The sequence below is a fragment of the Protopterus annectens genome, chromosome 8.part0 (genome assembly GCF_019279795.1).
Source record: "Protopterus annectens isolate FY-2018-M chromosome 8.part0, PAN1.0, whole genome shotgun sequence".
Classification (NCBI taxonomy): Eukaryota; Metazoa; Chordata; order Ceratodontiformes; family Protopteridae; genus Protopterus; species Protopterus annectens.
In genome coordinates this window covers 1780690353-1780706621 of record NC_056741.1, presented here as the reverse complement: position 1 = coordinate 1780706621, position 16269 = coordinate 1780690353, and the positions used below count along the sequence as shown (strand labels likewise).

Here is a 16269-nt window from a genome sequence, read left to right as displayed (position 1 = left end):
CCTTTCCATGGACCTCATAGGTACAGGGTTGCTTCCTTGTGGAACCTAGCCTGAACCTACTGTATTCAGTCAGCACAACCTTAACATAGTAATTATAGGCTTATCTCGGACACTAAGACAATGCTTCAAATTCAAACTGTAAACATAATGTAAGCATTTTATTCTAATAATTTGCAATAGAAACTTGCTTATAATATATATATATATATATATATATATATATATATATACACACACACACACACACACACACACACATATATATATACCGTATTCCTACATTGTTTCCTTCTGTTTTATTAGTCTAACTATAGTACCATGCCTTTAACTTTTGTTCTTATTTTATTTCTACTTTTAATGTATTTTTAGATTCTTTTTGCAATTTTCTCTTTTTTCAACTTGTACATTTTTGTGCATATTCATTTTTTTTGTGATATATAATTGTTGCTTGCCTGTTCTGGAGCTTTTCTCCCCGGGCCTCGACTGTAAACGGATATATGTCCAGCTTGACTAGCCCGGTCAACAAATGTAAAATAAATAAATATTATATATATATATATATATATATATATATATATATATATATATATATATATAAAATTAAGCTCTCCAATTACTTTGCTATGTGTTTTCAGAGACATTACTGGACTGCTATCACCCAGTGGTAGACCTGTATACAAACACAAGGGTTTCACTTGCTAAATGCTTGTGTGAGAGTGTATGTGTGGACCCACCCAAATTCCAGCCAAGCCTTCTCAGCATATCAGACCGTTTTGCCTTTTCCTCCTTCAGTATAACATACAGAAGTATATTTAAGTTATATCACATACATCCTACAAGCACAATTGTAGAAATTAACTTTATGTATTCATTGCGCTTGGAATGGAGCAATTTCAATAAAGTATGAACTTAATCAATAAAATGAAATACAAAATTAAAACAAAGGGAATTGCTGCACTTGCAAAAAAGGATGTGCAAACGAATGCTTGTAAAATATCACCGCTAAAATCCAGCTGTGATCATACTTTTTTTATACTGCACCATCCCAAGCAGCCCAGTTAGGAAATTGCTGAACGCACACAAAGTACATCCTGATGCAAAACGATAAACTTAAAAAGCTGATAAGTTATTGGTATGAACCTATAAGGCTTGCTGTCAAAGTTTTAGATTTACAGGACACCATGTGAGAGTGCGCTCTAAGACCGCTAGTGCAATTACAACTCAAGAAGCCCACTGATTTACAGTCTGCATTGTACACTTGGCAGAATTACCTGCTCCAGCTCCTTCTCAATCTCACCAGCTTTTAGAACAATTGGTCCTCTCACGGCATATTCCACGGCCCTCACTAAAGGATTCATGGTCTCCACTCTAAGTACTTTATCTCGGGATTTTCCATTCTCCTTCTCTGCAGCAGCCTCAGCAGTAGTCAGAGATGCCCGTACTGTGTGCAATGAGCTTCTGTCCACAGGCTGGTGGTCACGTCGGCTAAACACTGAAAAACGGGCAACTACAGCAGCTCTCACACTAATACACTGGTCCTTAGCTAAAGACAATACTTCAGGAATCCGTCTGGCAGCCTGAAAGCGATGCATATTCCCTATGTTCAGTGACTGCTGTGATTTGACGCAGATGCACTCTCCCAAAATCCACAACAAAATGTAAACACAAAAAGTCAGACGCTACAAAAAATATCAGTAGATGGATCCAGTGTCAGCATTCCGTATTTACTCCAAAATATTGCCTTTACAAAGAGACTCCCCCTTTTTTCCACAGATGCATCCACACTCCCCTGAAATACGCAAGCTTTACGTGCTTTAGTGATAAGCCAATTAAGGGGAGACAAGTCACAGCAGTATTCACACTTGTGTCAAAACGGCGAATGGAATATCACCCACATCCCTTTCGGAAAACTCCCACAATGCAGGATGATTTGTAGTTGCCGGTAGATGAGAGGTTGCCACGGCGCTAACGAATTGAAATGCGGATGTCGGTGGGTGTGTCGCGAAATGGACACGTGATTGGAGACTGATGAAATATTGTCCGGTACTTGCAATAGATGCGAAAAATACTTGCCTACTTTGTGTTAAAAGACTTATTTATTCTTCTTTTTAACGTAAAGCAGCACCGACCAACAGCAATTATGCTAAGCTATATTTTTCATTTTTAATTATTTTCAGGATATATCGGTACAATCGAAGAATATAATGAGACTTAAATTACTTCTGCTGACTCGGTGGGCGGCTTAGTCAATTTAAAATGTTACAATGAATCAAATTCCTGTCATTCCGTTTATGTGTTTCATAAAAGTAAACGTGGCTGCAGTTCAAGGTGTTTCGCGTTTTGATCAGATGCTGCGCTGACCATTATCTTCATTATCCTAACACGATTCCGTAATTAGTCATTTTGAACTGTACGTGATATTTTAGACAGTATTGAAAGGCTGACACACGAAACGCACGTAAGACCACGTAACACTCGTAGTCTAATTTCCCTACCAGAAAATTAGTCACTCTGAACCAACATTAGATACACTGTATTCTACGTAGCACCCCTTCCTGCACATTGTGTCCGCTGCGCAAATAATTGTGATAACTGGTTTGAGATTCACAAGGACCCAAACGCTCTTTTAAAGGACTGTGCAAATGAGAAAAAAGCGTCGAAGAATGATAGATATATTTGCATTAGTTAACAGAGAAAATCTTGCTGGGCAACAGCCTAGTTAGTACGAGTCTGAAGAGAAAATTATTAGTGTCACTACCTAAGATTACTATTTCTCTAAGTGAGACAGTCCCTATTTCGTCCTACGGGGAAAAAAAAAACATGAAAAATTGCAAATGTCCTGAGATTGTAAGACAAAATGTTTCTTCTTAAATTGCCTCTAATAGTTGCTTAAAATGTTATTTTGTATCTACAATGCCACGATGTTACCCAAAGCAGCAAAACGAGAATTACAGTCTTGCAAAACATCGTTTTAAAATAAAATAAAACTGTCCCACTTTTGCTATATGAAAAGGTGTCAACTCTAGGTACTGTCTTCATACCTCTCAACCGTACAGATTTTCGCAGAATGTCCAGATTTTTGCGTTATATTTTTGGTCCATTTTTCATGAAATTGTGGCTTTCTGGCAAATTAGTGGCAAATCATTAAAGACTGACGTTAGAAAATAATGATATACATTTGAGTTTTAGACTTCATACCCTTCAGAAAAATTCATGCTAATGCAAAACTTGTTACTCTATCAACTTTCTAAGTCTATAAGAGCAATATTTCAAAATCGTCCCAATTTGTACCACTTTTTTATTGCTTTGTAAAGATTTCTTACTCTAAGAGTGTGAGAGGTACTAGTGTCCAATAATCATACACTAACCTCATTGTTAGAGGACAATAGACTGCACAGGCAATTAACCAGATGAAACTGATCAATCAGACATTAACGAATGCAGATTTTATATAACAAACAAACATTTAACTGGATTGCATTATGACAAACAGTCCAGTAGATCTGATCAGGAATGGGGTAATAGCAGTTAGGGCATGGATGCAAGGTGGTCATGACAAACACTGCTAACCATGCAATCAGGACCGGCCTTTGGTCAACTGGTGCACTAGCAAAAGGTCTCCACGCCCCCCCAACACCCTATGCCGCCATCCTGGTCTACCAATAAAATCCAGATTACTGGAAAAGAGCCCCTGCTAGAGCGGCACCCTAGGCAGCCGCCTAGTTGGCCTATGCCTAAGGCCGGCTATGCATGCAATAATCCATCTGGAATTGGGAACAAATATAGGAAGGAAGTGAGCACCATTAATATGGCAATCCAAGCTACAGTTAGAAGAGATGATTGGGGAGAGAGTCAGGTATGAAAAGGTTTTTAGTCAAAATAGTAAGTGCTATGAAAGCAGCAACAGGGGAAGGATACTCAGTGGGATGGGAGAGGGAACAGCTTTATATTCATTGGATTTAAAGATCAGAAGCATGAGACTTTGCACAGGTATGCACTGTTAACAAATGAGGTCAGGACTGCATTGGAAGAGTTCTGATTAGGTGGAGCATTAGCTGCTTTGCAGTTATAAAGATAGAGTTTTAGTAACCTTATTTATTTAATTATTGTCTTTTAATAAAAGAAAAAAGTATAGGAGCAATCCAAGGCTGATAAAATGTGTCAACATATAAAAACAGCAGTCCAAACCACTGTGCCAAGTTGTAAGTTCCTTCTGATATAAATTCATACAAAAACTTTGTAAACCACTGGATTTATTGATAACAAATAACAAATAGGTAAGCGCTTTCACCCTTCTAGGCTTCTTCAAAACTTTAAACAATTTCATTCAAAACAAAGGTCAATATATACTAATTTAAAAATATTGCATCACTTTCTATACTAAATTTAAAAATCTATTGCACCAAAAACACATATTATTTAACTAATAAATATCTCCAAAATATAAAAATATGAAACATGAAGATACACAAAATTATATAATAGACTGTATATAAAATTCATATATATAATATAGCTTATAAATAACAAAACATGCAAGTTTATCTGACAGTAAGCCTCCTATTTTTAAGGATAGGTTTAAGGGGGATCTTGTTGTTAAGTCCTGGCTTATGATTTGCTCTAAGTCTGATAATCCATTCTAGTTCCATCCTTTCCATATAATTCCGTACATCCTCACCTCTAATAGTAGGAATATTAACTTGCATGACCTGAAACCTGAAATTATGCTGACTGTTTCTGATTTAATACAAGTTGACTTGCTGTGTGCTTTATTAGAAATCATTTTGGAGAACAAAATCTTTTTGTTTAATGGAGTGGCTTACATTCAGAAGGATGGCGTAGCTATGAGCACTTCATGTGCCAATAGCTTAGCCAACCTGGTCATGGTAGATTGGGAGAAAGATAAACTATTTAAATTAAATAGCTTTAAAGAACATGTCATCTTTTACACTTAGTTTGTAGATGACCTGTTTCTTTTATGGACATGGAGAGATGAAGAACTACGAGAATTCTTTGAAGAGATTAATGGTCTATCATGTTTTTTGAATTTTACAATGGATAGTTCAGATAATTGGATTGCTTTTTTAGATGTATATATTGAAAGGTTAGCGAATGGGCTTCTTAATATGGGGGTTTATAGGAAAGCATGCTACAAAAATTCACTTTTATACAGAGAAAGTATGCACCCCAATTATGTTTTTAAGAATTTAATCAGAGGACAAACCATATGAGCATCTAGAATGAATCCTAATTATGATGGATTTATTCATGAACTATCAGATCTGAGCGATAGGCTCTTACAGAGATCATGTAAGATAAATAAGGTGACTATGCATTTTGAAGGGGTGCATAACATGAGAGATAATATAGCACGTCCTTATTTTTCCCATCAAACCCAAGTGGAGAATGAGTTACCTCCTACAAATACTTCTAATGATTCTGTAGTGAAACTATCCATTAATTATACTGAGGATATCAATAGAATCAAATAAGTACTTATTAGAAACTGGGGAATTTTGATGGTCGATCCCAAGCTCAAGAAGATAGTGGGGGAGAATCCCAAGTTCATTTTTAGGAATAGACTGAACTTACAGAGGCTCTTATGTTATCCCAAGGAATTAAGCAGGAGTGCAGACAATAGCCCTGCTATAGGCACCTTACCTTGTAATCACTGCAATTTCTATGAAATTTTAGACAGTAATCCCTATTTCATACATTCTTCCACCTCTCAAAGTTTTAGGTTTCAGGTACATGTTAATTGTAACAAACCACATGTCACCTATTTAGCTAGATGTATAGCCTGTGCGGCGTTTTATGTAGGTAAAACAGACAGGCAATTACATGAAAGGATCAGGGAGCACCTTTATCACACATGCATACAATCTACATGCAACGCCCTATCCAAATGTATTAGAAACAAACAGTCAGCATAATTTCAAGTTTCAGGTCATGCAAGTTAACATTCCTACTATTAGGGGTGGGGCTGTACGGAATTATATGGAAAGGATGGAACTAGAATGGATTATCAGACTTAGAGCAGATCATAAGACAGGACTTAACAACAAGATCCCCCTTAAACCTATCCTTAAAAATAGGAGGCTTACTGTCAGATAAACTTGCATGTTTTAGTTATAGGCTATAGTATATATATGAATTGTATATACAGTCTGTTTATTATATAATTTTGTGTATCTTCATGTTTTATATTTTTATATTTTGGAGATATTAATTAGTTAAATAATGTGTTTTTAGTGTAATAGTTTTTTAAATTTAGTATAGGAAGTGATAAAGATAACCACAAAGCCTTCTTCAGCTATGTTAGAAACCTGGGCGGTAACCCTCAGATATGCCCAGAGTTAGTTCACAGCAACAAAAAATACACTGAACCCACAGATATTGCCAACATTCTGGCTTACAGGTTCAGTGCAAATTTCTCCCCTCCCTCACCCCCAAAAGAAGAAATACTTATCCCAGCTGAATGTAATCTCCCTGTCATCTCAGATGTCCAGGTGAGAGCTGCCCTCAGCAAAGCTAAAAACACAGCATCAATGGGACCTGACGGTATCCCAGGTTGCGTGCTATGTGAACACCAAGAGGAGCTAAACCCGCACATAAAAATGCTATTTAACCTTAGCCTTACTACAGGAGATGTACCTGAACACTGGTGTACAGCAACAGTGGTCCCACTCCACAAAGGGGGTCCCTCTACAGACCTTGGGAACTTCCGCCCCATAAGCTTAACCAGCCTGGTCTGCAAATCTATGGAAAGAATCATTATGGAACTCATAAACAGAGACATTGGGGGCCTACAGACACTTGATCCCACCCAGTTCGGCTTTGTAAAGGGCAGATCCTGCCTTTTGAACCTGGTTGACTTTTTCAAAACAGTCACTAGAGCCATTGATGAGGGCAAAGCAGTCCATACAGCCTACCTGAACTTGGCTAAGGCCTTCGACACAATACCCCACTCAGGCATCATAGATAAGCTCAACAGCTTAAATGTAAACCCTTATGTCACTAGATGGGTTGCAAACTGACTAAAGGACAGAACCCATAAAGTTAAAATCGCTGGAGCAATGTCAGACTCAAAGCCAGTCACAAGTGGTGTCCCACAGGGATCTGTCCTGGGACCCCTCTTGTTCGGCATTTATTTCTCAGATGTTAAAGCAAGTAAATACAGAAACAAGGTCCTTGTCAGCAGAAACGACTCAACAGGATATCCTTAACACAATTTATTTATAAAAGAAAACAAAGCGTTTTCACCACAGCATTCTGTGGCTTCTTCAGAGGAAATACTGTCTGAAAAAATGCACTCCATACATATCAGGAAATTCAGGAAGTGACATCTTCCAATTTCCTGAAGGCAAGCAATTTTTTAATTTACATGTTTATACACAAGTGTCAATACACCTCTATGCCTATCTTCTATAAACCATAAAAAATATAACATTTTATATAAAAACATACATATAAAAAACATATATAAAAAATATATATTGTAAAATACATTTATGTGCAAGGAACCAGCTACCCTAGATAGAAATATATGCACCTGCGATTACAAGTTGCTACACTTATCTATTATTAACACAATTAATTTATGTGTGGGAAGATATTATCTGAGCCTGAAACCATCATGACTCGAATTTGTTTAAGCCTCAAAAGTACAACAGTACCCATTTTAAACCAATGGAAATGGGTGTCATGTCTGTAATCCTCCAACATAACTCTATGCATGTAAATAAAGTCGTCAGCTACACTATTTTTATAAACATATTACAAACATAATGGCCTCCAATGAACGAGAGCCTATATTGCCCCAATAACCTATCTAAGATAACTTCTTAGTTTCAGTACAGGGGCAATATTACAGTTACTGTTCAAACCAGGATGCCTAAACGCATCCAAGCGTAACTGCCATTCTAGTTCTCGATTCTCCAAGATTAACGAAAAAGGGCCACCCCTAATCTTCAATGGTACTTGGTCAATGGCCATAAACTGAAAACTATGACCCGGGTTCAAGCCTATGTGTTTTGCCAATGCATTATCACTCTTATCATTCTTGATGGCGTACATATGTTCATACATTCGGTCTCGGACCCTACGGTCCGTTTTTCCGATGTAGAACGCTTGGCAACAGTCACACATGGCTATATATATAATGGATTTGCTCTCACAGTTTAGAGTGAAATGGATGTGATACTTTTTATCCCTCACCATAAATGTTTCACCTATTCTGACCCTATTAAAAAATTTGCAAAAACCACATTTAAACATACCTCTCCTTTTATGGAATGTATTTTGAGACACATCCCTTTGTACCAATTCCTTAAGGTTATTTGATCTCTTAAAAATAAACCTAGGTTTACTACCTAATTTTTCAGCCAAAAGGGTATTTGAGGAAATGAAATGCCAGTTTTTGCGTATTATAGCCAGAATCCCTTTAGAGTTTTTACTAAAGGTGGTGATAAAACTCAAAGAAAAGTCACATTCTTCACTTAAGGTTGTAAGTTTAACTATCTCCCCATTGTTCAAGTTAGTCTCAACTGATACTACGTTAATAGTAGAATCAGATTGCATAAGATCTTGTTGGGATAATAAAGGTTAAAGCAAACATGGGAGGATTGTGGCTGGCAAAGTTCGCAGATGACTGCAAACTAGGCACCATAGTCGATACACCAGCGGACACATACATCCTACAAAAAGGCCTCACAGAAACGGACAACTGGTGCCGGAGTCATGGCCTTAAACTAAGTGCCAAAAAAATGTATAGTCATCCCCTTTGGGAAAAACAAAGTACCCACAAATTATCACATAGACAGCAACCCACTGAGTACGGAAAAAGTAATCAGAGACCTAGGGACCCAAGTCGACAGCGACCTCTCATTTGACACCCACATTGCCAAAGTGGTTAGAAAGACGTTCTACCTTGCACACCTTATCATGAAGAGATTCGCATCCAGATCCAAGGATGTCATTGTACCCCTATACTCCTCCCTCATCAGACCCATGATTGAGTACAATGCCCCATTTGGTATGTACCTCACCCGGCATTTGCAACAGCTGGAAACACCACAAAAGTACCTCACCAAGAGGATCAAGGGTCTCCAACATATGTCTTATTCTGCCAGACTAAGGAAACTCCAGCTCTATTCAGTAGCATACCGCCTGCTCAGAGGTGATCTGTGCCTGACGTACAAGGCCATGTCCAATCAGGAACTGATGGACATGCTCCACCTCAAAAAAAACAAATCCATCAGAACCATGAGAGCTAAAGACTTAAACCTCGGCACAAGTATGAATAGGACATGCTGGAGGGATAGATTCATAACCCAGAGGCTTCCCATGCTCTGGAACAGAATCCCAGTTCATGTTAGGCAGAGCCCCTCACTAACTCTCTTCAAGAGAAATCTTGATGAGTGGATGGGAGATCGTAAGTTTACCCCAGGGGTCACCAATGTGTCACTGCTAGACAGGGGCACAGTAAACTAATTCTATTATATAAAGGGACCTTCACTGTGTCACTACTAGACAGAGGCACAGTATTCTAAATCTATTCTGTACATTTTGGTACCATTTCATGGGGTGGCGAAAGCCACATCACTATGGCTAGGCTTACAAATGCCCCAAGGCAGATAGCCTAGTACTAAACTATGAAACTATATATTTTTAAATTAGTATATATTGACCTTTGTTTTGAATGAAATTGTTTAAAGGTCTGAGGAAGCCCCAGAAGGGTGAAAGCGCTTACCTATTTGTTATCAATAAATCCAGTGGTTTACGTAGGTTTCGCATGGATTTATATCAGAAGGAACTTTTAACTTGACACAGTGTTTTGGACTGCTGTTTTTATATGTTGACACATTTTATCAGCCTTGGATTGCTCCTATACTTTTTTCTTTTATTATTCAGTGTCTTTTTACGCAATAGGAGCATTTATTCCGTGGTCACATTTGTTTTGTTGTTTTTTTATAATTATTGTCTTTTGTTTACCGGGAAAATTCAACTGGCCACAAATCCATTTTCAGCACAGGCCCAATGGAGAAAATCTCTACAGAAAATATATATTGACAATGAACAATAATAAACATTAAACACTTTAAGCATTACTTTGCAGGTAGTGTTGAGAGGAATGGTAATTTTATGTACTTTATAAAAGTTATATTATCTTACATAAGTCAAAAACATGTTAACATGTAACAGGTGGAGATACAAGAATGATAATCCACATAAGTTCAGTATATGTATACTGACGTTAATGATGTAGGACATCACTATAGCAGGAACAGAAAATAGAGGAGAAGAAAGGATATAAGCAGAAATAATAAAGAAAAAGTATAAGTAGAAAAAGTTCTGATAGTGGAGAGGTTGAGATAATAGTAGATAGGTAAGATGATGAGATGGGTAAGGAGGGGGTATTAATATGAGAGAATTAAGGATATAGGTTAGTTGGAGGAGCAATAACAGGGATGAAAGAGAAAGAAACAGGGATAACAAAGGTGAAAGAGTCAGGGAGATTTATGGAGAAATTGGCAATAGAAGTGAAAGAGAAAGAATGGTGGGTTTAGTCAAGATGGGAGCATGAACATGGCCATGAGGAAGTTAGGTGTAGTTTTAGGTTGTGTTTGAAACATGTGGTAATGTTGTTTTGTTTTAGGGTGAGTAGGATGGAGTTCCAGTGCTTAGCAAGATAGACTGAGTAAAGTGAGTTACCAGCACTGTTATGAGATTTGGTCCTTGTCAGGAGATATTTATATTTATTAGCGGAGATTCCTGGGATGGAATTGGTGTCTGAGGATGTTTTTGTAGTGATGCGTAGAAGTCTGGTTTGTGTATTACTTTGTGGGCACAAAGCACTTGGGAGTTGGTAAGGTAATTAAGTAATTCAAGCCAGTGTAGGTCCTTCAGTGCTAGGCAATGGTGTGAATGCTTTGGCAAGCTGGATGTAGACGTATCTGTTTTATTGTTGCAAACCTCTAGTTTATTTTTTAAGGTGGAGTGAAGTTTAGTCAGGATGGGTGCTGCATACAGAAGTGAAGGGAGAAGATAAGATGTTGCTTAAGAATTCCTAGAGTAGTCAGTAAGAAAGGGTTTGATTCTGTAGAGGAAGCCTAACATTTGGTGATTTTCTTGATGGCTTGAGTGATATGTTGATCACATTTTAAGTTATCGTCAATTAAGACATCAAGAAGCTTTCTGTTGCAAAATGTTCCAATTTAGTTAATACTTGCAGATATAATGTTGAAGTACAGTAGAATCTCTGTAAGTTGACCACCCAAGGGACTGTAACAAACTGGTCAACATACGGAGGTGGTCAACATAAAGAACTAGACCTACTGTAATAATACGTACATGTACTTTACTTTATTGTACAGCTTTTATTAGAGAATATCATACAAAATCATACAGAATCAAAACACAGTAAAATTATACATACAGTATCATACAAAATCAGTACATTTACTGTTTTCTCATGGTTTAATCATTATTTCTGAAAAAAGAGTCAATTTTGGTCTGTTTCTTATTCTTATTACAACGGTAAGTGGAGAAAGCACTCTCAACACTGGCTACACCATTCAGCTTACCTGGGCATTTTTCCACAGCAAATTACTTCAAATGCATTATCAGATGCCTGACATTCTCTTCTTTTGGGGTCTCTGCAATTTCTGTGTCATCCTTACTTGCTTCTTCCACTTTATCAGCTGCTTCATGCACTTTTATGCTGGTCTGTACTTTGGTCAATATCACTTGAAAAATTGCTTCTGGGTCAGGTTCATTACAGGTTGCCACCTCATCATCCATTGCAACAAAACCTTCAAAATCTACTCTTTTGAATATTGCCATAGGAGATGGACTGTCTGATGGGGCCAAAAGATCGTGCTCTTGGGTTGTGACAAATCCATCTTGCTTGAAACACTTCTTTATCATTTCTGGCTGAACTTTATTCCAAGCAGAACTGATCCAGAGGACAGCATCCAGACCATTAACTGATGCAGTGGATGAAGTTGCTTCCACAGGTGACCACAGGTTTGTATTTTAGTAATGATCCACTGCAGGAACTCGGCTTGGTAGTGCATTTTAAATGTTTTGATCATGCCTTGGTCAAGAGACTGGATTTTTGAGGTCATGTTTGGAGACAGAAATTTCATTGTCACGTTTGTGAAATAATTCACTTGCTGGTGGCCAGGGTAGTTGTCTACTGTCAGTAGAATAGACCGTTTCTTCTTCTTCATTTCTCGGTTGATACCCCTTAGCCACTCCTCATATAGGGCAACAGTTATCCATGCGCATTTGTTTGATCTCCAAGTGACGGGGTGGTCTTAGGGCTTCAGGTTCTTGAATGCACGTGGCCTTGCTGATTTACCAGTCACCAAGGGCTTTAGTTTCTCTCCTGTTGAGTTAGTGCAAAACAGAACTGTGAAACATTCTTTAGAAAGTTATTCACTCTTACATTTGTCACCCTTCGTGATGAGGCACCTGTCAGACATCGCCTTGAAAAAGAGTCTGCACTCATCAGCGTTAAAGATGTCATTATTTTTGAAGCCTCTGGCGAAGTCTGGGAACTTTTTGATGAACTCTTCCACAACTTCTACTGGAACTTCATTGGATTCACCACACAAAACTTTCTGGGAGACCTTGTGTCGCAGTTTAAATTTCTTGAGCCAACCATTTGATGCTTGGAAATCTGCCACCCTGAATTCCTGTGCAAATTGTTTAGCAACTACTTGGATCATCAGCCTGCAGATTCAGGCATTAACTGCCCTCATTTGTTTGAATCGGCTTAATGCGGCTTCATTTACTTCATCGAGGGAAGTTTTCCACTGTACATCTCCACTTTCCTTACCATATCTCTCCAAGTACTCATGTTTATATTTTTGGATGTTGCTAACTGTGGTCTTGCTAACACCAAAATATTCTGCCTCCTTTCTTTGGCTGCTGCTTTCCAGAAAATGTAGAAGATCAACCTTTTCCTTCACTGTCGGCTCTTTGAGTTCTTTCCTTTGGGCCATCATGTCTCAATTAGCTGTAAAATTTTTCAGTAATTGTAAGATATACCTATAATTCAGACCAGTACTTCACATTGAAAAAATCTTTAGCAACACGTGCTAAACAATAGGATGTTAGGCCTAATCCAACTCGTGGTAATAATAAAACATGAAAAAAAGAACTTATACTAAAGAAAATAAATAATACAACTATGGGGCAAAGCTCACACCGTCTACCACTTGGTGTAGAGTGGATTCAACTAAAGTTATAGAGGGTAAATTAATATTGTGTGTCACAGTCCAAGTGGTCATGATACAACTTACAGAGGTGGTCAATATAGAGAGGTCAGTCTTCCATTGAGTACATGTGGTACATGTCCAGTCTATGAAAATAAGGTCAACTTAAGTAGGTGGTCAATGTAGGGAGGTGGTCAACTACGGAGGTTCTACTGTATTGTTTCTGAGCTGACAGAGGTTTGGGTAAAAACAGCATTAATTTTCTTTTTAGCATTTAATTTTAGTTGGTCGTCATCTAGCCAGGCTTCAGCTGAGGAAAAACAGTTTTAGATCATCTTGCAGAGTAGTAGTAGACTTGGTGCAGATCATGTGAGTGTGGCATCCTCTGTACATTGTAGTATGGAGGTTTCTTTGGTAGCTTTGTGAATCTTATTAGAGAATATGTTGAATAATAAAGGGCCTATCTTGAGGTATGCCAACACAGACACCCAGAAATGAGGAGAGGTCTCATTTACATTTTATAACCCGGAGTCTGTTAGTGAGATAGCTTTGAAACCAGCTAAGCGATGAAGGAGAAAGTCATGGAGAGAATAGTTCATGGAACAGGTATAGCTGTGAAAATGTGGCAACTGTTTTTGACATGTTTAAGAAGAGGGAATACATCTAGTTCATAGGTTCATATGTAAGTACTAGGCTATCTGCCCGAGGGCATCTATAAACCTAGCCAGAATGTGTTGGCTTTCGCCTCCCCTTAGAATAGTTCCCTGTGCCTCGGTCCAGCACAGCCATTCATTCCATGTGCCTCTGTCCAGCAGAGGCACTGCAGTGATCCCCGGGGTAAATTTTTTGTTTCCCATCCACTCATCAAGGTTCTTCTTGAAGAGTGTTAGTGAGGGGCTCTGCCTAATGTAGACTGGAATCCTGTTGCAAAGCAAGGGGAGTCTCTGGGACAGGAATCTATCCCTCCAGCACGTCCTATTTATCATTGTGGTGAGGTTTAGATCCCTACAGTGTGTGGCTCTTGGGGATTTGGTTTTTGTTTTCAATGTTTCAATGATATCTTTAAAACTGAGCAAAGTAGTGGTGCTGTTGGAAACCATGTTGAGTGTTGGAGAGGAGATTGTTATTGTGAAGATGGGAAAGGAGTTGGGAATAAATACATTTTCTATTATTTAGGAGAGTTAGGTGGAATGGCTATAAGTCAGTAATTGGAGAGATTGATGAATGTTCCCCCTTTATGTAGACGTATGATTTGGGATTTTTCCAGACGGCAGGGACATAGTTTTCTGTAATTGATCGGTTAATGAGTATAGACACAGGGTATGCTACAGTATCTGCAGCATTTCTGAGATATTTTGATGGCAGGATGCCGGCAGCTGGTGTGTATTTTTTAGTGGGTGGTTTGTTGTTAAGTAGTAGTAGTTAAATTGTTTTTGGAGGAATATTTGAGCAAAATATGCATAAGATGGGTATGCAGTCTGTTCCAAATCTCTCTGGAATATGCAGCAAATATTGCTTCCTTCATACTTTTAGAGTATAATTTGAGGCCAAGTATCTCAGTGTATGTACCTGCCTGTGAGTCACACCCAGGTGAAAGTGTTTAGCATATGTTGTAAATTTCAGCCTTTCAATTACTTTTAGTATTAAGTAGTGATGTGAGCTGCCATGCTGTCTTGAGGAAAACTGTACTGTGTTGATAGTTTTCCAGTTTACCCAGCTGTATTGGTGAGAGTTTTGTCAGGATATGACACATTCTAGTTTGCTCAGCTGTGCTGATAAGAGATTTGTGAAGATAATGTGAATATTTGTGCCTTGAGAATAAGTACATCTGGCTAGTGAAAAGACACTTGCTTTATAAAATGCATGGATCTCTGGAGGGTACCTTATTTCTGGCACCTTTTTGCCTGTTCCTAGTTGTATTTGCCATATCTGTGTACTAATACTACACAGTCGCATGCAGCAAAGTAATGAGACTAAAGGAACGAATGTGTATGCAGGTCACGGCTTTACTGAAGCTTCACACTGACCCAAGATAACAAATCACTCCTTTTCAAAGCTAAGGATTATTAAAGGTGTACTGCACTAATCACACTTCTCTGTATATGACACCCCCACTTCACTGCTGATGCAAAGAATACCCCCAAAGCAATAAATTACATGCATGGCTTGAGATACTTTACTGAACTAAACTAGGTGTATATGTCATGGGAAAAGCATGCAGAATAAGAAAATTTGCACATTTTAAATCTTTAACTGTGTAATTCTGATTAATCATCCATATGTAGAATATAAACAGTTACTAAATGTTTTACAGATGACACTGCCTGGTTACTTCCATTCAGATCAGTAGCATTTTGTTGTGAAGACTTACAGAGCTTTTGCTGAGAACCAAAGAATCGCTATTCATTTCAGCAGTGGACATATGTTTTGAAGTATCCATAAAGGATTGTAACAATTCCATTTTAATGTAATGGTCTGGCACTCATAAGTATAATATACTTGAATACCAAGTAGTTTCTGAAGATGTCTACTGTTTTTGCAATGGATATGCACACAAAGTAACAACTAAAAAAAAAGGTACTTAAGTCACATCCCAACGTTGCTTGTGCCTTACTTCTGAAAGACACACAATGACATAAATTACCTGAGTTTGATTCGCAGCAAGGTTACCTGCTATGGCTGGCTTTTAGCAAGAATAGGAACAATGACATTTAGTGTGGCCACCTCTGATTAGGGTAAGGGATGGACTGCATGTGTCCTGGCCAGTCTCTCACTATAAAATCTCCAGTATAAACCAGGGCTAACAGAGAAGGTGTCGGATGGAGGATGGACCAGGATAGCATCACACATTAAGGCATTGCCTATGACTGTAAAGTCATTACATGCCAAGCATCGGGATAACAGAGGGCAAGCTCAGTGGAATGACTGTAATTCAATTCATACACACCTCAGAGAGAAGCAGGAGCAGCTCTTTTGGCCCAGTTATTTCTTATAAAAGCTCCATAATCACCATCTATGGTGGGGACTGGCAAGCTCCCCCAGTCCA

General features: G+C 38.3%; 1 protein-coding gene across 1 annotated transcript in view; it reads right to left on the bottom strand.

Annotated features, from left to right (window-relative positions):
* GPT2 (glutamic--pyruvic transaminase 2) overlaps positions 1-2147 on the bottom strand; it is a 567369-nt gene extending 565222 nt beyond the window's left edge. Inside the window, exon 1 of the mRNA XM_044081280.1 lies at positions 1272-2147. Within this exon, the coding sequence (XP_043937215.1) occupies positions 1272-1592 (321 nt within the window). The 5' untranslated portion in view covers positions 1593-2147. The remainder of the gene's footprint in view (positions 1-1271) is intronic.
* Between the last annotated feature and the right edge of the window lie 14122 nt (positions 2148-16269).